General features: G+C 40.1%; 1 protein-coding gene and 2 long non-coding RNA genes across 6 annotated transcripts; all 3 read left to right on the forward strand.

Moving 5' to 3' along the window:
- The first annotated feature begins 952 nt into the window (after window positions 1–952).
- LOC307016970 lies at window positions 953–5,481 on the forward strand. 3 transcript variants are annotated; one of them, XR_013801986.1, is made up of 6 exons: window positions 953–2,532; window positions 2,759–3,082; window positions 3,217–3,678; window positions 4,405–4,491; window positions 4,572–4,600; window positions 5,063–5,481. It is a non-coding gene; the product is annotated as an uncharacterized lncRNA (long non-coding RNA). The 3 variants fall into 3 exon arrangements; XR_013801988.1 differs by lacking the exon at window positions 5,063–5,481 and having other exon boundaries at window positions 953–1,200; window positions 1,332–2,532; window positions 4,572–5,047; XR_013801987.1 differs by lacking the exon at window positions 5,063–5,481 and having other exon boundaries at window positions 4,572–5,047.
- Window positions 5,482–9,276: 3,795 nt separating this feature from the next.
- Window positions 9,277–10,810, forward strand: LOC307017279. The gene is made up of 3 exons (XR_013802109.1): window positions 9,277–9,366; window positions 9,447–9,475; window positions 9,932–10,810. It is a non-coding gene; the product is annotated as an uncharacterized lncRNA (long non-coding RNA).
- A 3,412-nt stretch (window positions 10,811–14,222) lies between these two features.
- LOC307017144 (uncharacterized protein) lies at window positions 14,223–25,675 on the forward strand. 2 transcript variants are annotated; one of them, XM_079646685.1, is made up of 10 exons: window positions 14,223–14,292; window positions 19,027–20,614; window positions 20,844–21,173; window positions 21,308–21,571; window positions 21,728–21,772; window positions 22,093–22,179; window positions 22,284–22,312; window positions 24,133–24,183; window positions 24,404–24,472; window positions 24,805–25,675. In XM_079646685.1, exons 2-10 carry the CDS (start codon window positions 20,554–20,556, stop codon window positions 24,874–24,876), a joined length of 1,008 nt encoding a protein of 335 aa, XP_079502811.1. In that variant the 5' UTR covers window positions 14,223–14,292; window positions 19,027–20,553; the 3' UTR covers window positions 24,877–25,675. The 2 variants fall into 2 exon arrangements, with proteins under 2 accessions (XP_079502811.1, XP_079502810.1); XM_079646684.1 differs by lacking the exon at window positions 14,223–14,292 and adding an exon at window positions 18,524–18,554 and having other exon boundaries at window positions 19,011–20,614.
- The last annotated feature ends 2,211 nt before the right edge of the window (window positions 25,676–27,886 follow it).

A 27,886-nucleotide genomic window follows, 5' to 3' on the forward strand; every position in this document is an offset into this window, starting at 1 on the left:
TCTTTCTTCACTGTCGCCTCCATTGTCAGGTTTTCTCGATTGGGAATCACTTCCAGTCGACTCCGACACACTTTCCAGGAAAATACTAGCTCAAAAACGTTGAGAAATTCGACTTTGAAAAAGAGAAAAAATGAACGGTGGTGAATGTAAACAGTGCGGCGGCGTCCATCTCGTGACGTCACGCAGTAGATCGCAAGCCACGCCCACGAAGGCGAAGGTCGACTGCAGATTTCCCCGGAAAATTAAAAACTTGTCAAATTCGTTGCTATTCCAACATCTTTTGATATGGGTTCCAATGGACAATTTTGGTCATTACTATACGTATTAGCATAACAGATCATGCACAGGTGCACACTTCACAGGGCCTTTAAGGCTAATAACAAATTGTATTACAGGGCTTCGTTGAATACTCGATTCTGATTGTAAATTCTTAACATGTGACATGTTGTTAATACAGCAGTACAGACCGCTGTCAAGGACTATAATGAAGGTTAACATATTGTAAATCAAGGCAAATATTATTTAAACCATGCTCATGGTTTGAAATGGCAAACATTGAAAGGCAAAAGTATTATTAAAACCATGTAGCCTACTACATCATCACCTTGGTCCCATCATATACGATGGGAAGAGAATATTTACTGTGCTTGAAAACTGGTATCACATCATTATGTGAGGTTGACTTTGTGACCTGGAGAACATTTCAGCTGCAACATCAGCTCGTTGATAATAAGCTTGGGATATGAGATATTTTTGTAGCCATTCGTGGTGAAGGCATCTGTGCTATTGTCATACTTGCCAACCTTTAGACCTCAGAAATCGGGAGCATTTCAAAATGCAAAATTGGAGGGGGGGGGGGGGGGCGGTGCTAGTGGATCGCCGGAGCTGTTAGATTAACATTAACATGCTTATTGTAGTTGTAAGTGCACTGCCTTGCGGCCTGTTTCTGTTTTCTGTGAATATCTGCCTCACCCTCTCAGACTTTGAGTTGCGCGCGCTACTAAAGAGACGTGTTACCATGGAAACCAAACAATGGTGTAGCTGTATTAAAGTCGGAGTGGAAACAGTCGTGTTTAAATCAGATTTTGTCAGAAATCGGGAGAAATGCGGGAGAAATATGACCCCGGGAGGAAACCGGGAGAGGGCAATGAAATCGGGAGTCTCCCGCGAAAATCGGGAGGGTTGACAAGTATGGCTATTGTATGCATTATTTTTGACCCAACATTTCTACAGGTATGTCAGAATATGGTACTATTTTCACATGAATATTCTAGCCATTGTCTATTTTTATACCACAAGCTGCAAAATGACCGCCTTACCCCACTGTACAGGCGGGTAGTTGTTTAGATATACCTGGCACCTGCGGGCCGCAGAGGGGCGGCGTAGTTTCGGGCGACGAAGACTGCTGCTCCGGGGCTGGCGAGTCAGGCGGGAGTAAGCTAGTGTCCACAACGGAGGGTAACGTGATGTCCGCATCTGACCTGTTGCTACTGTCTGCAGTAGATGCAGTGTTGCTGGCGTTTAGTGATGGTTGCTTTAACCATTTTCGTATAAATGATGATCCACAGATCAGATGTGTGTCACTGCTGTGGAAGCACTTTGGAAATGATGCATGCGCAGCGGAGCAGGTCACGCGCACCTGACACAATTTGTTGTTTGTATTTTTCGCTACGTTCTCTTTTTTGAATGGTTGCATAACGTTCAACTTCCCCGAAGATCTCGACGCGAAGCCTGAAGGGTAAACACCAGGTTTACTAATCTACCCGCACAATTTGTCCGGTGTCGGAATGTCTCGCTATGTTAATACATTTCTTAAAAAACAAAACACCATTTCATTTCGGGTTAAAATGTGTTGTAACTGCGTTACTGAGCATTGTAACGGGTAATATATTACCCACATTTCATTAGTAATGCGTTACATTACTTCGTTACAGCAAAAAGTAATATATTACTGTAACTCCGTTACTTTTGTAACGCGTTACACCCAACACTGACAGCAATGCATCATATTCTATAAAATCATCATGTTTGTAGCTTTGCCCTTTGATAACCATGTACTGTAACTCTGAACAGTCAAGGTTTCATGAGTTTAAAAAATATATATCACCCATAAGGAGATACGTGGTTTTCACTGGACAGGAAGGAGATGTCATTTCTAATCTGGAAGTGAATTACAAGTAACTTTAATGTTGTAATTTACAAAATATTCTTAGTATCATTCGTCCGCTGTTATCTAATGTGCTTATATGGTTATGTTTTTTATATGAATGTTATTACAGTAAACCCACAGGAAGACACATGCGCTCATCTTGATTGAGTCACTGCTGAGAGGCGAAATAACAATAAAGGTGTAAGAGAAAAGAAGACGCAGCTACTTTGAGGAAGTGACATTTCTAATATAAGGAAGTTCATTCAACATTTCTCTTTAAGAAGCAGCCAGTCTAGAGACTTACACGAATACAAGAGACACGATGGACGAGTTAAAACGGATTAAAATGTCTTCACTTCTCATTCTGCTGCTTCAGTTTACAGGTAAGGATTCTTTCACAATTTATTTATTTAGAAACATTTAAAAAGGTAATTTATTTATGAATGTTACTTTATTACCTAACCTCCTTTTAACCAAGACAGAGAAGTGGTGTGTTTGTCTTCCAACGAGGGGAAGGCAACTTTTAGACAAATAGGGAAACTTTAGTTGTATCTTAAATGAACATTTGTATTTCTCTGTATTCTTTATACTTCTCTCTTGTTTATTCAGGGGCTGCAATTGGACAGCGATACCTCTACCTCTCGGTCAGAGTTGGAGATGAAGCCACTTTGCCGTGTAACAAAGTGAATCATGATCAGGATGAAAGTAACAGTACTTCATGGCTCTTCAGGGATTCAGGAAGCGCAGTAATGCTGGTTGGAAGTGGGCAGATTGGTAACCATGCTAAATCAGACAGACTAAGAGTTACAGAGAATTGTTCTCTGGTTATAAAGAAGGTCACAGAGGAGCATGCTGGTCGTTACATCTGCAGACAGTTCAGATCAGGAGAACAACAAGGTCCAGACTCTAGGGTTTACCTGTCTGTTGTTACCAGTGAGTATTTACATCATCATGTTTCCAAACTTTCTCTGTAGAGCAAAATATTAAAACATTACAATTATTATTATTACAGTGCTGAAGTTATTTTTACTGTTGTTATCTTTCTCTCACAATATCTCCATCTTCAGTGACTGAACATCAGGACAAGGATAGGATGTGGTTACTCTGCTCTGTGAAGACATATGGAGCCTGTGGACTCTCAGTGAAGTGGCTGCTTCAGGGTCAAGATGTGGATAAAGATCACAGAGAGATAAAGACATCACAGTCTCCCTGCTCTGCCTCTGTGACATTTCTGACTTCTCATTTCAGTTATACACAAAGGTCTAGGTTTTTTACTTGTGCAGTAACAGGTGATGATGACAACGTGCAGACCTTCAGCCCTCAGTCCTCAGGTGAGAACATTTTTGATCACACTGTTTAAAGTCACTTCAAAGTTACGCGAAATATGACATAAAAAGGGTGTTTATCTGATTTAATAAAGTTTAAACATTACGTCACAATATATGGTAAACATATTACTTCTGAAGAGTTGTGTTCATCTTGTTCAGATGGGGACGAACAACAAGCAACACCAACAACATCACCATCAGGTAAAAACTAGACAGTATCATCAATCTTAAACAAATCTAGTTTACGGTACCTCAAATATTTAGTATATTGTTTTGATGCTTCACATTTCCATTTTGAGCTGAGGTTGAAATCTCTGGAGAGAATTAGTATTTGGTTCTTTAAATAAGTCTTTCTGGTTTATTCTGTCAAACTCGTTGCAGATTACGTGTTTTTTTAATGCAGTTTTTGTACCAAAAGTAAATTTGACTTGGTAGAAAGTAACAGATTCTTTTTGTAGCACCTACATGTAATGTAAGTATCTCCGCTATTAACCTCATCTCTGAAGATTCAGCCAAACTACAAGAGTCTCAGCGTCTGTACGTTATCTGTCTCTAGAATCTCTTTGTCTTCTGTCCCCCGTACACATGGAACAAATAAAGAAAGAGTTTAATTAACTCACTTTCTGTAACAAAGCCATTCATTAAAGTTAAAAGCAAAACATTTAAAGTGATGTAGTAAATTATGATTGGTTTATATATGAATATTGCTGAATTAAAAATCTTTCTCTTAAATCAAAGACTATTCTGGTTTGTTTTAAGATGTTTTTTTTCTTTTAAATGATATACATTCGGTTAAGAAATCACATCACATCTTTGCACTGATTGGCATTCAAAGTGATTACATCTAGATACATTTCAAAACATCTCCATTTCTTTAAAAAAAAAAATATATATACATATCTTTAAAACATGATATTCTCTCTCCAGGTCTCTTGAGGCTCGTCCTCGTGTCTGTGGGTTTAGCCGCTCTCATAATGATTGTCGTGGCGGTCAACATATGGACGAGAGCTAAAGGTGAGAACATTCACAGATCAAACTTAAAAGTTTTTTTGAGTTGTGGAAAGTAAAGTGAACTTTCTCTTCTTTCTTCTCAGAGAAGCAAACACAGATGGATGAAATCAATGTGAGTTTTTACATCTAAACACTGAACTGTTTTGACTCTCTCTTCATGATGAACTGATAAACACAGACACAAAGTACAGCCTCCAGAGAGACCATAGATCTGAATCAACACCTCTTTGAACCTGTCAGTAACAACTGAACATGATGAGTTCAGATTAAAGGACTGATTCCCCTGAATCACATCACATACAGGATTTCCCCACCTTCACACTAGTGGCTTTTAGCAATGCTAATAGTTTTGTTGTTTTAGAAAACAATGTGTTTGTTACTGTGAATAATGTGCAGGATCAAATCTAGTTTCAAAGCAAACTGTCCTGAAGTCAGTATCAATCAGATCAGACGGGAACTGATGGTGCGTTCAGGGTCTGCTGATTAAACTGTGAACTGTGTTTTACTTTGAAATCCTTTGAAACCAACTCAGTGTTGTTGTTGTTGTTGTTGTTGTTGTTGTTGTTTACTACAGGTGCGTTATGATGTAGATGATGGTGCAGTGAACTATGAAAACATCAGACCTCCTGATTGAGTTTGAGCAACACTTCTGCCTCCATCAGACTCCACTGATCAACAACGTCTACATCTATCTTCATGTTTCACATCAGGAGTGGAAGATTATACACTCATTCTGAATTACATATGATTTCATTTGAGTCTTGATCTAATAAACCACTGGATGTCACTGGAAAGAGCTTTGAACTCTTGTTTCCTTATATTGTCTTCATGCTGAAGGTTCAGAGCTGATTTTAAGATGTTCTGATTGTTTTTGAAGCTTGAGCTCATTTTAATATCTCTGTGTTCAGAATTATTATTTTCATTCACTTTCATTTAGCTTTGCTTTGTGTTTTGAAGTTCATTTGATTGAATGGATTTTCAGCCTTAATGTAGAAAGTAAGTTTTCTCTTTGTAATATCTGTTGACATTAGAATCTACAAATAAAATAGAAAATCCAACAATTGTGTTTGACTATTTTTGCAAATAGTCTAAAGTCACTTTGAGAAGTTGACATCATACTAATGAGAGGAAGTAGACGCATCACTTCTCAGCTAACTCACTATGTTGGAAACATTTCATCAGAACAAGAGATAGAGGAAGAGAGAAGCTTATATTATCTTCCAGCTGAAGGTCTCAGAGCTTTTTTAAGATGTACTGACTGCTATTAGAGCTAAAGCAGCTTGAGCTCATTTGAATATCTATGTGTATCAAATCATTATTTTAATCCACTTTCATTTAGTTTAGCTGTTAAAACATGTGTTTTGATGTCCATGTGATTTAATGGGTTTTCAGTCTTAATGTAGAAAGTACGTTTTCTCTTTGTTATTCCTGATACAACAATATAATCTGCAAATAAGTAAGGGATAATGTGCTGCGACGCGGTCATTATGGGGAAAACACAGGCTGATCAGGAGCCCGACGCGAAGCGGAGGGATCTAGATCGGCCTGAAGGTGTTCTTTTCCCCAAAATGAACAAGTCGCTGCACATTATCCCGCTTATTACACGGCCACATTCTCAACAAAGTAACCTTATGACTCCCAATATTAATTGAAATGCTTTTATGGATTTAGAAAATGATTTTATTGATTTTAAAAAAAGTTGTATGTATTGATTTAAATTTACATGCATCCGCGAAGAGAAATAGTCCGTTGTTAACGTTTGAACTAACGTAGCAACGGCAGGAACTGCTTCGATAGTGTTTTTGAGGAGCTGTTTGATTACAGATTTGAAAACATCGCTGCTTGCTTTAAATGTAGCACAATTCATTATGTTAAACCTTGGGAAGTATCTAGATATCCCTGCTCTAATGCCAAAGGAACTGCACACTGAATATGTGTCGCCGTCTGATGTCTATGTCTGGACCGTTGCGTAAAAAGGAGGATTTCTGCCCGTTACTTCTCCGCTGTTTTCTTGTCGCTCTTGTCTTGTCAGTTAGAAAACCAACTGTATACAGTTAAATCGAACGGACTTCTTTGTGCAGATGTGAGCGTCCTTAACAACGGTCAATAAATCCTTGACAGCGGTCTGTCTGTTCTGGATTAACAACGTCTCACGTGTTCTGAATTGACCAATCAGAATCGAGTATTCAACTAAACCATGTAATAATAAATGTTAATCTTGATTCTGCACTGTGTTCTGTGGTTCCTACTAACAGAGTCTTTATCGTGATCTTGGTCTGTGTACTTCCTGTTTTATTTTGTTAAACACTGTCCTTGTGTCATCTCTGACGTCACTTCCTGTCTTTGTGTTTTCCCGCCTTTTTGTGATAGTTGGATATTTAATCTATAATCATATTCTATAATATCATCATGTTTGTAGCTTTGCCCTTTGACAACCATGTACTGTAACTCTGAACAGTCAAGTTTTCATGAGTTTAAAAAATATATATCACCAATAAGGAGATACGTGGTTTTCACTGGACAGGAAGGAGATGTCATTTCTAATCTGTTATTGAATTACAAGTAACTTTTAACCTGATTACTTCAGAAAATGCATTTGGTATCATTCGTCCGCTGGTATCTAATGTGCTTATATAGTTATGTTTTTTATATGAATGTTACAGTAAACCCACAGGAAGGCGCTCATCTTGAGTCGATGCTGAGAGGCGAATTAACGAGAAATTCCTAAGAAAAAAGAAGAGGCAGCAACTTTGAGGAAGTGACGCATTTCTAATATAAGGAAGTTCATTCAACATTTCTCTTTAAGAAGCAGCCAGTCTAGAGACTAACACGAATACAAGAGACACGATGGACAAGTTAAAACAGATTCAAATGTCTTCACTTCTCATTCTGCTGCTTCAGTTTACAGGTAAGGATTCCTACAACATGTATATATTTAGAAAACATTAAAAACCGTAATTTATTCATGAATGTTACTTTATTAACTAATCTCCTTTTAACCAAGACAGAGAAGAGGTCTGTTTGTCTTCCAACGAGGGGAAGGCAACTTTTAGACACATAGGGAAACTTTAGTTGTATCTTAAATGAACATTTATATTTCTCTGTATTCTTTATACTTCTCTCTTGTTTATTCAGGGGCTGCAATTGGACAGCGATACCTCTACCTCTCTGTCAGAGCTGGAGATGAAGCCACTTTGCCGTGTAACAAAGTGAATCATGATCAGGATGAATGTAACAGTACTTCATGGCTCTTCAGGGATTCAGGAAGCAAAGTAATGCTGGTTGGAAGTGGGCAGATTGGTAACCATGCTAAATCAGACAGACTAAGAGTTACAGAGAAATGTTCTCTGGTTATAAAGAAGGTCACAGAGGAGGATGTTGGTTGTTACATCTGCAGACAGATCAGATCAGGACAACAACAAGGTTCAGACTCTAGGGTTTACCTGTCTGTTGTTACCGGTGAGTATTTACATCATCATGTTTCCAAACTTTCTCTGTAGAGCAAAATATTAAAACATTACAATTATTATTATTACAGTGCTGAAGTTATTTTTACTGTTGTTATCTTTCTCTCACAATATCTCCATCTTCAGTGACTGAACATCAGGACAAGGATAGGATGTGGTTACTCTGCTCTGTGACGACATATGGAGCCTGTGGACTCTCAGTGAAGTGGCTGCTTCAGGGTCGAGATGTGGATAAAGATCACAGAGAGATAAAGACATCACAGTCTCCCTGCTCTGCCTCTGTGACATTTCTGACTTCTCATTTCAGTTATACACAAAGGTCTAGGTTTTTTACTTGTGCAGTAACAGGTGATGATGACAACGTGCAGACCTTCAGCCCTCAGTCCTCAGGTGAGAACATTTTTGATCACACTGTTTAAAGTCACTTCAAAGTTACGCGAAATATGACATAAAAAGGGTGTTTATCTGATTTAATAAAGTTTAAACATTACGTCACAATATATGGTAAACATATTACTTCTGAAGAGTTGTGTTCATCTTGTTCAGATGGGGACGAACAACAAGCAACACCAACAACATCACCATCAGGTAAAAACTAGACAGTATCATCAATCTTAAACAAATCTATTTTACGGTACCTCAAATATTTAGTATATTGTTTTGATGCTTCACATTTCCATTTTGAGCTGAGGTTGAAATCTCTGGAGAGAATTAGTATTTGGTTCTTTAAATAAGTCTTTCTGGTTTATTCTGTCAAACTCGTTGCAGATTACGTGTTTTTTGGATGCAGTTTTTGTCCCAAAAGTAACTTTGACTTGGTAGAAAGTAACAGATTATTTTTGTAGCACCTACATGTAATGTAAGTATCTCCGCTATTAACCTCATCTCTGAAGATTCAGCCAAACTACAAGAGTCTCAGCGTCTGTACGTTATCTGTCTCTAGAATCTCTTTGTCTTCTGTCCCCCGTACACATGGAACAAATAAAGAAAGAGTTTAATTAACTCACTTTCTGTAACAAAGCCATTCATTAAAGTTAAAAGCAAAACATTTAAAGTGATGTAGTAAATTATGATTGGTTTATATATGAATATTGCTTAAATAAAAATCTTTGTCTTAAATCAAAGACTATTCTGGTTTGTTTTAAGATGTTTTATTTTCTTTTTAAATGATATACATTTTGTTAAGAAATCACATCACATCTTTGCACTGATTGGCATTCAACGTGATTACATCTAGATACATTTCAAAACATCTCCATTTCTTTAAAAAAAAAAAAAATGTACAAAATATATATATCTTTAAAACATGATATTCTCTCTCCAGGTCTCTTGAGGCTCGTCCTCGTGTCTGTGGGTTTAGCAGCTCTCATAATGATTGTCGTAGCGGTCAACATATGGACGAGAGCTAAAGGTGAGAACATTCACAGATCAAACTTAAATGTTTTTTTGAGTTGTGGAAAGTAAAGTGAACTTTCTCTTCTTTCTTCTCAGAGAAGCAAACACAGATGGATGAAATCAATGTGAGTTTTTACATCTAAACACTGAACTGTTTTGACTCTCTCTTCATGATGAACTGATAAACACAGACACAAAGTACAGCCTCCAGAGAGACCATAGATCTGAATCAACACCTCTTTGAACCTGTCAGTAACAACTGAACATGATGAGTTCAGATTAAAGGACTGATTCCCCTGAATCACATCACATACAGGATTTCCCCACCTTCACACTAGTGGCTTTTAGCAATGCTAATAGTTTTGTTGTTTTAGAAAACAATGTGTTTGTTACTGTGAATAATGTGCAGGATCAAATCTAGTTTCAAAGCAAACGGTCCTGAAGTCAGTATCAATCAGATCAGACGGGAACTGATGGTGCGTTCAGGGTCTGCTGATTAAACTGTGAACTCTGTTTTACTTTGAAATCCTTTGAAACCAACTCAGTGTTGTTGTTGTTCTTGTTGTTGTTGTTTACTACAGGTGCGTTATGATGTAGATGATGGTACAGTGAACTATGAAAACATCAGACCTCCTGATGGAGTTTGAGCAACACTTCTGCCTCCATCAGACTCCACTGATCAACAACGTCTACATCTATCATCATGTTTCACATCAGGAGTGGAAGATTAAACACTCATTCTGAATTACATATGATTTCATTTGAGTCTTGATCTAATAAACCACTGGATGTCACTGGAAAGAGCTTTTGACTCTTGTTTCCTTATATTGTCTTCATGCTGAAGGTTCAGAGCTGATTTCAAGATGTACTGATTGTTTTTGAAGCTTGAGCTCATTTTCAATCAATCAATCAATCAATCAATGTTTATTTATATAGCCCAATATCACAAATGTTACATTTGTCTCAGTGGACTTCACAGTTTGTACAGAATATCAGTATGACAATACGACACCCTCTGTCCTTAGACCCTCACATCGTACAAGGAAAAACTTCCAGAGAAAACCCAGTTTAAAGGGAAAAATGGGAGAAACCTCAGGGAGAGCAACAGAGGAGGGATCCCTCTCCCAGGACGGACAGACGTGCAATAGATGCCGTGTGTAAATTGAAAAGATAATACATTTGCAACATAGGTAGTCCAAATGTTTTGAAATGCATGTGTGTATAATAAGAAGATGAATCCACGAGGATATCCATCCAGGACTTATGATCCAGGACCGCAGCCACGACTCAAGATCCAAGACTCGCAATCCATGACACAGGACCGCAGGATCCTCCATGACTCCGGATCCCGGCGTATATAGACACCAAAAAGAAAGACATTTGGGGAAGCTGGGTTAATCGGAACATGAGAGTACACAGGTATAGACAGAGAGAAGGAAGAAGTAAGATGTCCCCCGACAAACTAAGCCTATATCATTTGAATATCTCTGTGTTCAGAATTATTATTTTCATTCACTTTCATTTCGCTTTGCTTTGTGTTTTGAAGTTCATTTGATTGAATGGGTTTTCAGCCTTAATGTAGAAAGTAAGTTTTCTCTTTGTAATATCTGTTGACATTAGAATCTACAAATAAAAAAGAAAATCCAACAATTGTGATTGACTATTTTTGGAAATAGTCTAAAGTCACTTTGAGAAGTTGACATCATACTAATGAGAGGAAGTAGACGCATCACTTCTCAGCTAACTCACTATGTTGGAAACATTTCTGTGGCGTTTGGATACTAATTGGACCCCAAAGCAGAGACTGACACAAGTTTCAATGTGTTTAATAAAGGAAGGTAGTCCACGGCAGGTACTGACGACAGGGAGCTGGCTGGCTGCAGTAGGTCCAAAAACAAAGCTGAGGGAAAACGTTCCCGACAAAAACTCAAAAGCTCCTCAAAAAAGTGAACAAAAACAGAATCCAGGCTGCAGAAAGGCACTCCGTGGAACAGCACGTCACTCTCTGGCAGAGAAGTGAGGTGAGGGCCAGACTCTTAAAGAGCAGGTTGATCATGTGAGTGGGGACAGGTGTGCCTCATCTGCAGCCAGGAGTATACCAGCCACGCCCCCTGTCACACACCAGCCCTGCAGAGATGGAGAGACAGAGTAGTGAGGGGTAAAAGGAGCAAACAACAACAAAAAACATGCATAAATATAACAATTTCATCAGAACAAGAGATAGAGGAATCAATCAATCAATCAATGTTTATTTATACAGCCCAATATCACAAATGTTACATTTGTCTCAGTGGACTTCACAGTTTGTACAGAATATCAGTATGACAATACGACACCCTCTGTCCTTAGACCCTCACATCGTACAAGGAAACACTTCCAGAGAAAACCCCACAGTTTAAAGGGGAACATGGGAGAGACCTCAGGGAGAGCAACAGAGGAGGGATCCCTCTCCCAGGACGGACAGACGTGCAATAGATGCCGTGTATAAATCAAAGAGATAATACATTTACAACATAGGTAGACCAAATGTTTGGAAATGCATGTGTGTATAATAGGAAGATGAATCCACGAGGATATCCATCCAGGACTTATGATCCAGGACCACAGCCACGACTCAAGATCCAGGACTCGCGATCCATGACACAGGACCGCAGGATCATCCATGACTCCGGATCCCGGCGTATATAGACACCAAAAAGAAAGACATTTGGGGAAGCTGGGTTCATCAGAACATGAGAGTACACAGGTATAGACAGAGAGAAGGAAGAAGTAAGATGTCCCCCGACAAACTAAGCCTATATCAGCAAAACTAGGGGCTGAATCTAATCAGCCCTAACTATAAGCTTTATCAAAAAGGAAGGTCTTAAGCGCACTCTTAAAAACGGATAGGGTGTCTGCCGTCCGAACACAAACTGGAAGCTGATTCCACAAAAGTGGAGCTTGATAAGAAAAGGCTCTGGCTCCCATTGTACTTTTAGAGACTCTAGGAACAACCAACAACCGTGCATTCTTGGAACACAATGCCCTATTAGGACAGTAGGGTATAATGAGTTCTTTAAGGTAAGATGGCGCCTGCCCATTAAGGGCTTTGTAGGCGAGAAGAAGAATTTTAAATTCTATCCAGTGTTCTATAGGGAGCCAGTGTAAGGCAGCCAGAACAGGAGTAATGTGGTCCCTTTTCCTAACTCTGGTTAGTACACGAGTTGCAGCATTTTGAATCAGCTGAAGCGACTTGACTGACTTCTTGGTACACCCTGATAATAAAGAGTTACAATAATCCAGCCTTGAAGTAACAAATGCATGGACTAGTTTCTCTGCATCGTTTTGAGGCAAGATATGCCTGATTTTTGCAATGTTACGTAGATGGAAGTAGGCGGTCCTTGAAATTGATTTTACGTGCGCGTTAAAGGATAAATCCTGATCAAATATAACACCAAGATTACAGTCTCACTGGAGGCCAAATTAATGCCATCCATAGTTAATATATCTTTAGATAATTTGTTTCGTAGATTCTTCGGGCCGAGTACAATAACTTCAGTTTTGGTCGTGTTTAACATCCAAAAATTTAAGGTCATCCATGTTTTTAAGTCCTTGAGGCAGTCTTGAATTTTATTGAGATGATTAATTTCATCAGGCTTGATTGATAAATATAGTTGAGTATCATCCGCATAACAATGAAAGTTTACAGAATGATTCCTTATAATATTGCCTAACGGAAGCATATATAATGTGAACAAAATAGGTCCAAGCATTGAGCCCTGTGGCACTCCATGGCTAACTTTGGTTTGCGTGGAAGATTCATCGTTGACACGTACAAACTGAGAGCGTTCAGATAGATAGGACCTAAACCAGCCTAAAGCAGTTCCCTGTATGCCAACTAAGTGCTCTAGTCTTTGCAATAGGATATCATGGTCGATAGTATCAAATGCAGCACTAAGATCGAGCAAGACAAGAATAGAGACAAGAAGAGAGAAGCTTCTATTATCTTCCAGCTGAAAGTCTCAGAGCTTTTTAAGATGTACTGACTGCTATTAGAGCTAAAGCAGCTTGAGCTCATTTGAATATCTATGTGTATCAAATCATTATTTTAATCCACTTTCATTTAGCTTAGCTGTTAAAACATGTGTTTTGATGTCCATGTGATTGAATGGGTTTTCAGTCTTAATGTAGAAAGTACGTTTTCTCTTTGTTATTCCTGATGCAACAATACAATCTGCAAATAATAAATGTTGATCTTGATTCTGCATTGTGTTCTGTGGTTCCTACTAACAGAGTCTTTATCATGACGTTGCTCTTTGTACTTCCTGTTTTATTTTGTAAAACACTGTCCTTGTGTCATCTCTGATGTCACTTCCTGTCTTTGTGTTTTCCCGCCTTTTTCGTCATTGTTTGATATTTAATCAACAGCAATGCATCATATTCTATAATATCATCATGTTTGTAGCTTTGCCCTTTGACAACCATGTACTGTAACTCTGAACAGTCAAGGTTTCATGAGTTTAAAATAAATAAATCACCAATAAGGAGATACGTGGTTTTCACTGGACAGGAAGGAGATGTCATTTGTAATCTGGAAGTGAATTACAAGTAACTTTTAACCTGATTACTTCACAAAATGTATTTGGTATCATTCGTCCGCTGGTATCTAATGTGCTTATATGGTTGTGTTTTCTATATGAATGTTATTAAAGTAAACCCACAGGAAGTGACATGCGCTCATCTTGAGTCGATAATGAGAGGCGGATTAATAATAAACGTAGAAGAGAAAAGAAGAGGCAGCAACTTTGAGGAAGTGACACATTTCTAATATTAGGAAGAACATTCAACATTTCTCTTTAAGAAGCAGCCTGTCTAGAGACTAACACGAATACAAGAGACACGATGGACGAGTTCAAACGGATTAAAATGTCTTCACTTCTCATTCTGCTGCTTCAGTTTACAGGTAAGGATTCCTACAACATGTATTTATTTAGAAAACATTAAAAACGGTAATTTATTCATGAATGTTACTTTATTAACTAATCTCCTTTTAAGCAAGACAGAGAAGTGGTCTGTTTATCTTCCAACGAGGGGAAGGCAACTTTTAGACACATAGGAAACTTTAGTTGTATCTTAAATGAACATTTATATTTCTCTGTATTCTTTATATTTCTCTCTTGTTTATTCAGGGGCTGCAATTGGACAGCGATACCTCTACCTGTCTGTCAGAGCTGGAGATGAAGCCACTTTTCCGTGTAACAAAGTGATTCAGGATCAGGATGAATGTGATGGTACTACCTGGATCTTCAGTGATTCAGGACGTGCAGTAATTCTGGTTAGACGTGGGCAGATTGGTAACCATGCTAAATCAGACAGACTGAGAGTTACAGAGAAATGTTCTCTGGTTATAAAGAAGGTCACAGAGGAGGATGCTGGTTATTACATCTGCAGACAGTACAACAAAGCAGGTCAAAATCAAGGTCAAGACTCTCAGGTTTACCTGTCTGTTGTTACCAGTGAGTATTTACATCATAATGATTCCAACATTTCTCTGTAGAGCAAAATACTAAAACATAACAATAATTATTATTACAGTGCTGAAGCTAATTATTATCTTTCTTTCTCAATGTCTCCATCTTCAGTGACTGAACATCAGGTCAATGATGAGGTGACGTTAAACTGCTCTTTGGAGACATATGCACGGTGTAGACACAAAGTGAAGTGGCTGCTTCAGGGTCAAGATGTGGATAAAGATCACAGAGATATAAAAACATCACTGTCATCCTGCTCTGCCTCTGTGACATTTCAGACTTTTCATTATAGTTACATGTCAAGGTATAAGTTCTTCACTTGTGCAGTAAGAGCTGGTGACAATGTCCAGACCTTCAGCTTTCAGTCCTCAGGTGGGAATCAGCTGTTTAAACGTTATTAACTCATTTTACTTACTCAATGATTTGAAGTTTTATTATTACATCACAATATATTTGACCCATTAGACAGTTTGCTCGTGAAACGTTTATTTATCTTTGTTCATCTGTTCAGGTGAGGACACAACAGCAGCAACAACAGAGAGCGACTCCAGCTCAGGTTTCAATAGGACAGCTTCTGTGATCACTGAAGATTCAGCAAAACTACAAGGTACGTTATCTGTCTCTGGAATCTCTTTGTCTTATGTTTCCCCCGTACACATGGAAAAAATAAAGACAAAGTTGAATTAACTCACTTTCTAAAACAAAACCATTCATTAAAGTTAAAAGCAAAACATTTTCTCTTAAATAAAAGACTATTATTTGGTTTGTTTTAAGCGTTTTGTTTTTCTAAATTATATGCATTTTGTTAAAAAATAACATCACATCTTTGCACTGATTGGCATGCAACGTGAATAAATGTAGATACATTTAAAAACATCTCTGTTTCTTTAAAAAAAAAAAAAAAGTGCAAAATATATATATCTTTAAAACAATTATATTTTCTTTCCAGGTCTCTTGAGGCACATCCTCGTGTCTGTGGGTTTAGCAGCTCTTGTGACGATTGTTGTGGCGGTCAACATATGGACAAGAACTAAAGGTGAGAACGTTCACACATAAAACGAGGGGTTATGTATGCTAACCCTTGTTATATAAACACAGGCGGGGCCCTCTACTGGACTCTATGGGTACTCTCCTTGATCGTATCATGAAAGCATTCATCCACTGAGACTTCTATAGACGTAGCCGGCCCCGGGGCGGGCCTACCTGAATGCGCGCGTATCTCACTGCATAAAAGGAGGCCTCGCCTCCTGACTGTCATCCTACACTTCTCTTCAGCAAGCAGCATAGGACAGACAGGGCCCCTGAGTAGAGGGATCCCCCTGTGTTTATACAACAAGGGTTACCATACGTAACCCCTCGTTATATCTCTCACAGGCTCCTCCCTCTACTGGACTCTATGGGTACAGTGGTCCGAGCCCCGATGTATACACGCGCTGTCGTCCCACAACAACACTGTTCCATCTCACTGTTTCTGACCTGCTTTCTAGTTAGAAGCCGCTGCGCCTCACTCCCTTTTCCCTCGGTCGTAACCGTGGAGAAAGTTGGGGATGCAGCTGACAGAGCACACGCGCTTACCCCGCGGAGGTGAGCTCGGAAAAACAGCGCTGAGGGCTCCCACCCTCCGCCCATAGGCGAACGAAGAGAGTCCCCAGCCCCGTATGGGCTCACTATGCACCACCTCTTCCAAGACTCTAAGGAGCACGGGGAGAGCGAAAGTGCCCCATGTCCCACACTCAGACACGCTCACCACTTGAAGAGCGTGTATGGACTATGACTATGGGCCCAGTGCGCGTCACGTCCCCCGGGCCCGGGGAAAACGTAAGCGCATTACGCCCGGGGAGGGGGTCAGATGCCCACTGACCCACAGCCCCCCTCCCTCCTCACCAGTCCTGTGTTGCCCCAGCAAGCACAGACGATCAAAAGGAGCCGGACATGTCCTAGAGATAAAACTTTATGAAGGGGCCTGGTGTTGACCAAGACGCCGCCGTGCATATGTCCTCCACACTCACGCTGTTGAAAGAGGCTTTTGACACCGCCATAGCTTATGTAGAGTGTGCACGGACCCCCGTGGCGAAGGCTCTCCGCGCCTCTCCGTAGGCATGTGCAATGCACTCGCAGAGCCAGCCTGCCAGGCGTTTCTTGGACAGGGCTCTCCCGGTCACCCCGCCCCCGAAGCACACAAACAGCTGTTTAGTGCGTCTAAGGACAGCCGTGCGCTCTACATAACACGCTAGCGCACGCACCGGGCAGAGGAGGTGCAATTTAGCCTCCCTCGCCCCACTATGGGGTGGAAGATTAAAGCCCCCCCCAACTGAATAGCCCTCGACCTGAACGCAGTCCTTAGGCTCTTGTGCACAAACAAGGGGTTCGGTCTGAGTGTCGCCCCGGATCACCAAGCAACTTGGGTGCACCGATAGAGCGGTTAACTCGGACACTCTTTTGGCTGACGTTAAGGCCAGTAGCAATGCTGTCTTCCACGACAGTGCTTTTAGGGAGGAGAGCTCCAGAGGCTCAAATGGTTCTGAGACCAGAGCCTCGAGCACCAGCGGTAGGTCCCACTGCGGGGCGGAGGCGTGCACTACTGGGCGCAGCCTCCTGACACCCCGAAGAACCGCAACATAAGTGGTTGAGAAAAGGCTGACCTGCCGTCAAATTCCTCATGGCAGGACGAGGTGGCTGCTGTATATACTTTCACTGTGGAATGAGCAAGACTTCTGTCCACCAATAACTGCAAGTACGACAACATAGATCCCATCTCACAAGATAGAGGGGGGGGGGGGGGGGGGGCGAGACAAAGGCAGGCTGCGCTGGACGGGCCGAGACAAAGGCAAGCTGCGCTGGACGGGCCGGACCGCAGTAGCCCTGACGTTGGCGACCCCCCAGCCTCGGTTGCAGCGGTGAGGGGAACGGTAAGCCTACACGCTCCGCCGCCATAGTCATCAGCACTGGGAAGTCCTGTCGAGTAGACCTGTGCTGCTGGCCTTCCTGGTGGTCTCCGGAAACATCTGACGACGAGGTGGTGCCGTCGTCGTCCCTCTCCCCGACGAGCGGGCCCGACCGGTCTGCTGGAGTGGCGAACACGAAGGGCCCCTCCTAGTGGTCCTCCATCTCCACCACGTCGAGTTCTGGGTCTTCCACTGGGGAGACGTAACAGTCCCCGAACTGCACCAGTCGCTGGTGGCGGCTGAGCCGAGGGATTAACCGGCAGGCACTGCAGGTTGCAAGCGGGCCCAGGTTAGTCGGCGCGTGGTCGGACCCCAGGCACTCGATGCACTGGCGGTGGAGGTCGGCTCCTGCAATGACGCCCGAGAACGAAGGACAGAGCCGTTGCTCCAGCAAAGGTGAGTCCATTTTCTTCGATTTCATGTTTTACCCGTCTCCCTTCACTCAGTGTGTCTCTCTTGCTTGCTGAAGAAAGGGATGACAGTCAGGAGGCGAGGCCTCCTTTTATGCTGTGATATGCGCGCGCATTCAGGTAGGCCCGCCCCGGGGCCGGCTACGTCTATAGATGTCTCAGTGGATGAATTCTTGCATGATATATCAAGGGGAGTACCCATAGAGTCCGGTAGAAGGCGGAGCCTGTGAGAGATATAAATTAAACGTTTTTTTAAACTAGATTTTTAAATTGTGGAAAGTAAAGTGAACTTTCTCTTCTTTCTTCTCAGAGAAGCAAACACAGATGGATGAAATCAATGTGAGTTTTTACATCTAAACACTGAACTGTTTTGACTCTCTCTTCATGATGAACTGATAAACACAGACACAAAGTACAGCCTCCAGAGAGACCATAGATCTGAATCAACACCTCTTTGAACCTGTCAGTAACAACTGAACATGATGAGTTCAGATTAAAGGACTGATTCCCCTGAATCACATCACATACAGGATTTCCCCACCTTCACACTAGTGGCTTTTAGCAATGCTAATAGTTTTGTTGTTTTAGAAAACAATGTGTTTGTTACTGTGAATAATGTGCAGGATCAAATCTAGTTTCAAAGCAAACTGTCCTGAAGTCAGTATCAATCAGATCAGACGGGAACTGATGGTGCGTTCAGGGTCTGCTGACTCAACTGTGAACTGTGTTTAACTTTGAAATCCTTTGAAACCAACTCAGTGTTGTTGTTGTTCTTGTTGTTGTTGTTTACTACAGGTGCGTTATGATGTAGATGATGGTACAGTGAACTATGAAAACATCAGACCTCCTGATGGAGTTTGAGCAACACTTCTGCCTCCATCAGACTCCACTGATCAACAACGTCTACATCTATCTTCATGTTTCACATCAGGAGTGGAAGATTATACACTCATTCTGAATTACATATTATTTCATTTGAGTCTTGATCTAATAAACCACTGGATGTCACTGGAAAGAGCTTTTGACTCTTGTTTCCTTATATTGTCTTCATGCTGAAGGTTCAGAGCTGATTTTAAGATGTACTGATTGTTTTTGAAGCTTGAGCTCATTTTAATATCTCTGTGTTCAGAATTATTACTTTCATTCACTTTCATTTCGCTTTGCTTTGTGTTTTGAAGTTCATTTGATTGAATGGATTTTCAGCCTTAATGTAGAAAGTAAGTTTTCTCTTTGTAATATCTGTTGACATTAGAATCTACAAATAAAAAAGAAAATCCAACAATTGTGTTTGACTATTTTTGGAAATAGTCTAAAGTCACTTTGAGAAGTTGACATCATACTAATGAGAGGAAGTAGACGCATCACTTCTCAGCTAACTCACTATGTTGGAAACATTTCATCAGAACAAGAGATAGAGGAAGAGAGAAGCTTCTATTATCTTCCAGCTGAAAGTCTCAGAGCTTTTTTAAGATGTACTGACTGCTATTAGAGCTAAAGCAGCTTGAGCTCATTTGAATATCTATGTGTATAAAATCATTATTTTAATCCACTTTCATTTAGCTTAGCTGTTAAAACATGTGTTTTGATGTCCATGTGATTTAATGGGTTTTCAGCCTTAATGTAGAAAGTACGTTTTCTCTTTGTTATTCCTGATACAACAATACAATCTGCAAATAATACATGTTAATCTTGATTCTGCACTGTGTTCTGTGGTTCCTACTAACAGAGTCTTTATCGTGATCTTGCTCTTTGTACTTCCTGTTTTATTTTGTTAAACACTGTCCTTGTGTCATCTCTGACGTCACTTCCTGTTTTTGTGTTTTCCCGCCTTTTTGTGATTGTTGGATATTTAATCTACAGCAATGCATCATATTCTATAATATCATCATGTTGGTAGCTTTGCCCTTTGATAACCATGTACTGTAACTCTGAACAGTCAAGGTTTCATGAGTTTAAAAAATATATATCACCAATAAGGAGATACGTGGTTTCCACTGGACAGGAAGGAGATGTCATTTCTAATCTGTTATTGAATTACAAGTAACTTTTAACCTGATTACTTCACAAAATGTATTTGGTATCATTCGTCCGCTGGTATCTAATGTACTAATATGGTTGTGTTTTCTATATGAATGTTATTAAAGTAAACCCACAGGAAGTGACATGCGCTCATCTTGACTGAGACGATGCAGAGAGGCGGATTAATAATAAACGTAGAAGAGAAAAGAAGACGCAGCAACTTTGAGGAAGTGACGCATTTCTAATATAAGGAAGTACATTCAACATTTCTCTTTAAGAAGCAGCCAGTCTAGAGACTAACACGAATACAAGAGACACGATGGACGAGTTCAAACAGATTCAAATGTCTTCACTTCTCATTCTGCTGCTTCAGTTTACAGGTAAGGATTCCTACAACATGTATATATTTAGAAACATTTAAAAAGGAAATGTATTCATCATAAATGTTACTTTATTACCTAATCTCATTTTAACCAAGACAGAGAAGTGGTCTGTTTGTCTTCCAACGAGGGGAAAGCAACTTTTAGACAAATAGGGAAACTTTAGTTATATCTTCAATGAACATTTGTATTTCTCTGTATTCGTTATATTTCTCTCTCGTTTATTCAGGGGCTGCAATTGGACAGAGTCTCCTCTACCTCTCTGTCAGAGCTGGAGATGAAGCCACTTTGCCGTGTAACAAAGTGACCCATGATCAGGTTGAATGTGATGGTATTACCTGGTTCTTCAGTGATTCAAGAAGCTCAGTAGAGCTGGTTAAAGGTAGGCAGATTGGTAAAGAAGCCAAAGCTAAATCAGACAGACTGAGCGTTACAGAGAAATGTTCTCTGGTTGTAAAGAAGGTCACAGAGGAGGATGCTGGGCAATACTTCTGCAGACAGTTCAGATCAGGAGAACAACAAGGTCCAGACTCTGAGGTTTACCTGTCTGTGGTTACCAGTGAGTATTTACTTCATAATGTTTCCAAACTTTCTCTGTAGAGCAAAATACTATAACATTACAATTATTATGATTACAGTGCTGAAGTTATTTTTACTGTTGTTGTCTTTCTCTCACAATATCTCCATCTTCAGTGACTGAACATCAGGACAAGGATAGGATGTGGTTACTCTGCTCTGTGGTGTCATATGTAGACTGTAGACTCTCAGTGAAGTGGCTGCTTCAGGGTCAAGATGTGGATAAAGATCACAGAGAGATAAAGACATCACAGTCTCCCTGCTCTGCCTCTGTGACATTTCTGACTTCTCTTTTTAGTCACACAACAAGGTCTAGGTTTTTGACTTGTGAAGTAACAGCTGATGGTGGCAACGTGCAGACCTTCAGCTTTCAGTCCTCAGGTGAGAACATTTGTGATCACACTGTTTAAAGTCACTTCAAAGTTACGCGAAAAATGACATAAAAAGGGTGTTTATCTGATTTAATTCAGTTTAAACATTACGTCACAATATATGGTAAACATATTACTTCTGAAGAGTTGTGTTCATCTTGTTCAGATGGGGACGAACAACAAGCAACAACAACAACAACATCACCATCAGGTAAAAACTAGACAGTATCATCAATCTTAAACAAATCTATTTTACGGAACCTCAAATATTTAGTATATTGTTTTGATGCTTCACATTTCCATTTTGAGCTGAGGTTGAAATCTCTGGAGAGAATTAGTATTTGGTTCTTTAAATAATTCTTTCTGGTTTATTCTGTCAAACTCGTTGCAGATTACGTGTTTTTTTTTGGATGCAGTTTTTGTACCAAAAGTAACTTTGACTTGTAACACATCATTTTTTTAACATCTACATGTAATGTAAGTATCGCTATTAACCTCACCTCCAATTTCTCCCATTTATTATCGTTTCAGAATGGTGGTTGTACACGGTTCTGGCTTTGGTTCTCCTCGCACTTCTGATAACCATTGTGGCTTTCATCACATGGAGGAAAATGAAAGGTGAGAAAATATATATGACACTTTTTGTAAACAATCATTTATTTCATAAAATCAAATGAACAATGTGGAAATTAAAGTCAACCCCCTTTTGTTTGTCTTTTCAGGGAAAGAAGCACGGGAAAGTGACAGTGTTGTGAGTACTTAAACATATTTTTTTATTTAAAGTTGAAAAAAAGCAAGTGTTTCATAACCATTAGTGTGCTGTAATTAAACAAAGGGGTTGCATTCGCTAAGGTAAAGGAAGTGATTAGGAGAATATGCAAAAAGGGTCGTAAACTAGTGTTTGGGATTTACTTATTGAACATGAGCATCTCATAAATGAATACAGGACATCATAATCATCTTTTCCTGCAGTGTGTTACATCAGCAGGAGAGGACTCTTTAAAGTAGAGACACTACATACTGATATACACCTGAACATCAGCAGGAGAGGACTCTTTAAAGTAGAGACACTACATACTGATATACACCTGAACATCAGCAGGAGAGGACTCTTTAAAGTAGAGACACTACATACTGATATAAACCTGAACATCAGCAGGAGAGGACTCTTTAAAGTAGAGACACTACATACTGATATACACCTGAACATCAGCAGGAGAGGACTCTTTAAAGTAGAGGCACTACATACTGATATACACCTGAACATCAGCAGGAGAGGACTCTTTAAAGTAGAGACACTACATACTGATATACACCTGAACATCAGCAGGAGAGGACTCTTTAAAGTAGAGACACTACATACTGATATACACCTGAACATCAGCAGGAGAGGACTCTTTAAAGTAGAGACACTACATACTGATATAAACCTGAACATCAGCAGGAGAGGACTCTTTAAAGTAGAGACACTACATACTGATATACACCTGAACATCAGCAGGAGAGGACTCTTTAAAGTAGAGGCACTACATACTGATATACACCTGAACATCAGCAGGAGAGGACTCTTTAAAGTAGAGACACTACATACTGATATACACCTGAACATCAGCAGGAGAGGACTCTTTAAAGTAGAGACACTACATACTGATATACACCTGAACATCAGCAGGAGAGGACTCTTTAAAGTAGAGACACTACATACTGATATACACCTGAACATCAGCAGGAGAGGACTCTTTAAAGTAGAGACACTACATACTGATATACACCTGAACATCAGCAGGAGAGGACTCTTTAAAGTAGAGACACTACATACTGATATACACCTGAACATCAGCAGGAGAGGACTCTTTAAAGTAGAGACACTACATACTGATATACACCTGAACATCAGCAGCAGAGGACTCTTTAAAGTAGAGACACTACATACTGATATACACCTGAACATCAGCAGGAGAGGACTCTTTAAAGTAGAGGCACTACATACTGATATACACCTGAACATCAGCAGGAGAGGACTCTTTAAAGTAGAGGCACTACATACTGATATACACCTGAACATCAGCAGGAGAGGACTCTTTAAAGTAGAGGCACTACATACTGATATACACCTGAACATCAGCAGGAGAGGACTCTTTAAAGTAGAGGCACTACATACTGATATACACCTGCACATCAGCAGGAGAGGACTCTTTAAAGTAGAGACACTACATACTGATACACACCTGAACATCAGCAGGAGAGGACTCTTTAAAGTAGAGACACTACATAGTGATATACACCTGAACATCAGCAGGAGAGGACTCTTTAAAGTAGAGGCACTACATACTGATACACACCTGAACATCAGCAGGAGAGGACTCTTTAAAGTAGAGACACTACATACTGATATACACCTGAACATCAGCAGGAGAGGACTCTTTAAAGTAGAGACACTAAATACTAATATGAGCCTGAAAATGAACAGGATTCCTCTGAAACGTTCAAAGATATATTGAATATGTTAAACTGTTGTTTGTATTATTCCCCGATGTGAATGAACTGAAGTGTTTAATGCTTGTTGTCCAGGGACAGACCTCAAGCCCTGCAGTGAATTCTCCAGAGACCAACCCGGCCACAGTGAGTTCACTCACTGAAACAAGTCTTAAACGTCTCTCAGGTTGTTCGGCCTTATGGGTGTGAGAATGTGCAATAAAGATAAATAAGGGAAGTTAGACGGTGTTGCTGCACTGCACAGGAAGAGCGAATGAGTGTAAAACCAGAAGTGGGAAGTCAAATCAACAACACAAATGTGCTTATTATCTTACTGAATACTTATTATCTTGTCCTTTCTGTGTAGGCTGATCCTGAAGAAGGAGTTTGTTACGCCTCCATCACCTACACCAAGAATACCCACAAAAAAGCGGAGGTACGATGTCTGTAAAGAAACACATTGTTTTACTTTATTACATTGTGTACTGTGTGTGTCATGTTGTCTGTAGCCTATCATTACTTGTTAGAAGCTTTTATCCAAAGTGAATTACATACTCAATACTGTGGACAATCCCCACAGGAGCAATTAGGAGTGAAGTGTTTCAGGGACACAACGACATGCTGACTGCGGTGGGGTTTGAACCTGTGACCCCCTGATCCCAACACCAACGCACTAACCCACTACGCCACATGCCTATCAATGGTGTTTCTTCGTGCTGTTGTCTTCTAGACTCCTGCAGTTATTTATATTGTGCTATTTCCTTCCAGGTTAAGATTGAGACTGACGCAGATGAAGGTGACGAAGTGACTTATTCGACTGTGAAAACTTCCACCATCTAACGTCAATCACAACATCACACCTTCTCTAATCTCTGTTAATGGTTTTATGATCATTTTCAGGATGGATTCATGTCAAAAGCTTAATTTCTGTGTGTAGTTTGACTCGTGGCGCAATGTAAGATAAAGGGGAAGTTAAACTTAGCACGTTTGGGCGGTTGCTTTATATATAAATGACCTCAATACGTGACGGATAGACTTCCTGTAACAGTTTTGTGCTCAGTGATGGATTTGCTCATCTTATGCTATAGTATGTATTTTCATATTGTTATTTTAGTAATTATGTTATATGCAAAGAAATGCAGAATCTGTTCTTTAGTTTCATCTGTAATTGTTTGATATTCAATAATTTGATCATGTATGTTTTATTTAGCTTTCATGATGTAAAATGACCTGTTATTCAGCTGGATGCGTGCAAACTGTGGAAATCCTAAAGTAACTTTGATTAATGTCCCATGATGTCATTTACTGTAGGAGTAAGAAAAGGAAATGATGCTCTTGAGAGTAAGAATAGAGGAGAAAAAGGAAGAAAGTCACAATGAGGAAGCGACTCGTCACAAGAAGTTGATAATGCGTTTATTTTGAGAAAGCAACCGGTTTTGAGACTCTTAAAGATTGAGCACACAAAGGAAAGAGAAGCAGAGATGCTCTTAATGGAATATTCCACTTTTCTACTATTTTCCTTTTTGTATTTACTTGCACAATTTTTTCAGTTTTATTCTGTTGCACTGTTGGAGGAGGAGCCTGTCATACCTACACTGTAGCTATGTACGCATGACCAATAAAAACCTTGAACCTTAAAGTGAGTGGGCGTAAAACATTGTTGTGTTTTCATCATCATATATCTCACGTGAGGACAGGAAAAGGCTAGTCTCTGTCACCTTTTTACCTGTGCTGGACTATGGTGATCTGATCTATATGAATGCACCTGGCCATCAAGTTAGATGCAGTGGCGTAACTATCGCCGGTGCAGCCGGTGCAGCGCAGAGCCAGCCAGGAGCCCATGCAAAAAAAAAGATATATATATTATTTATTTGTTGGCATTGACTGGTTCACACAGTCTTCAAAGTAAAGTAACCAACTAAATTAATTTTTTATTTGTCTGTCCAATTACCTTGCTCCCTTTCATGTCATGTGATACCTTGCGTGACGAGCGAACCGTTTAATCAACCTGAACTGTACTGTAGCTAGCAGCAGCAAGTTCTTATAAAAAATGTAATAGCTTGGATTTATAATGTACAGCAAACCAAAGCACAAGAGCAGCGCTCAAAAGAGAAAAGAAAAGAGAACAAGGAGATGTAACAGCTAAACTGACAAAATTAGACAGTTTTTTTTGTCATACATCGTCACCGAACTTGAGCGCTAACGTTAGCAATGTTGATGTGCAGCGGCAGCCGGAGGCTAACGATAGCTCACCTGCCTCACCACCATCATTGTCATCTAGCTCCACAAATGAAGCTGTATCCGTGGCCGTGGCTGTGCAACCTTCTTCTCCAGCCAACCAGGAAGAGAGGCTGGATTTGGCTGTGCCCGGCAGTGGTCCAACAGTTCCCCCAAGGGCCCCAACCGATAGGGGACTCTATGGCGCTATTGAGACCCCCAACGCCAAGATCAAAAGCCATATTACAGCAACCGGTCCATGTAGGCCTCCCGGCCCATTCTCCAGAGACAAACAACAAATATTGTTTTGGGGCCCCAAAACAATATTTGCACCGTGGCCAATCACAACCTTGTTACGCCACTGGTTAGATGCCGCCTATCACAATGCACTGAGATTTGTTATTAATTGTACAGCACTTACTCATCACTGTACCCTTTACACCAGGGCAGGTTTGCCTTCACTTACTGTACTGAGGCTCAGTCATTGGTACATGTTCATCTACAAAGCCATGTTGGGTAAACTACCATCTTATATCTGCTCTCTGATCACACAGAGAGTTGCAGGTAGCTATTGCCTGAGATCACATGATGTGGTTTTGTTACATGTGCCAAGTGCAAGGACTGACTTAGTTACGAAAGCTTTTATGTGCGCAGCTCCTCTTGCTTGACAGTCTCCAAAAAGAATTGAAACTGAGCAATTTGGTTGCACTGCATGTTTTTAAAGCTCGGATAGATGCTATGCAATTTCACAAGTCATTGTCGATAGGTATGTAAATGTAGTCCTGTAAATATGTTGTATGATGTATTTTTTTGTTTTCTGTTTTCATGTGTAACCTACTTGCTGCAGGTGTCCCTTGAAAAAGAAATTGATGATCTCAATGGGATTCATCTGGTTAAATAAAGGTTTGAAATAAAAAATATAATTAGGCTTTGGCACACGGATTTAATGTTTAAATCTGATTTATGGTGAGCACAATTCGTCAGAATCAGATCAAAATGTACATTTGTTACAGCAAGTAAAGAGCCAAAGATAGCTTAATATTAATAAAGAAACATGCATAACAGAAAATATTAAAGATACAACTGTACAAATTACATTTGACAAAATACACATCGAGTACCAGTTACAGCTTTGAGATAAACCAGTTAATAAAGGTCCATTGTCTTATCTTCTGAAGGCTCTTACGGTTTTTAATCTTTGCAAAGCACTTTGAATTGCCTTGTGTTGAAAGGCGCTATAAATAAACCCGCCTTGCCTTGCCCATCTATTCTGAGGGACCGTTATTTTGAAAACTGTCTCGCGAACCGGAAGTGCTTGATTGTTGACCCAGAAGTAGTTTCCGGTTGGTGTGATGTTGGAAGGATTGTGAATTTGGTGCTGAATTTCTCATATTTTGGACAAACATCCTCGTTTGAATCCTCTAAACTTCAAAACAGGAGTGACCGTGTGCAGCTCGGTGAGTTTGAAACTCAGAAAGAAGACAGAAAAGGAGATTAAAGCACGCTGTTATCATAAACTAGATATATATTAATCTGTTAGCTTAGCTTAGCATCTGTTCGGGTGTCAGATGACAGCGAGTGTAAACAAGAAAAAGCTCAAACTGTCAGCTAAATAACTCTTTATATAACCTGC

Source organism: Notothenia rossii (genome assembly GCF_949606895.1).
Source record: "Notothenia rossii genome assembly, chromosome: 8".
Lineage (NCBI taxonomy): Eukaryota > Metazoa > Chordata > Actinopteri > Perciformes > Nototheniidae > Notothenia > Notothenia rossii.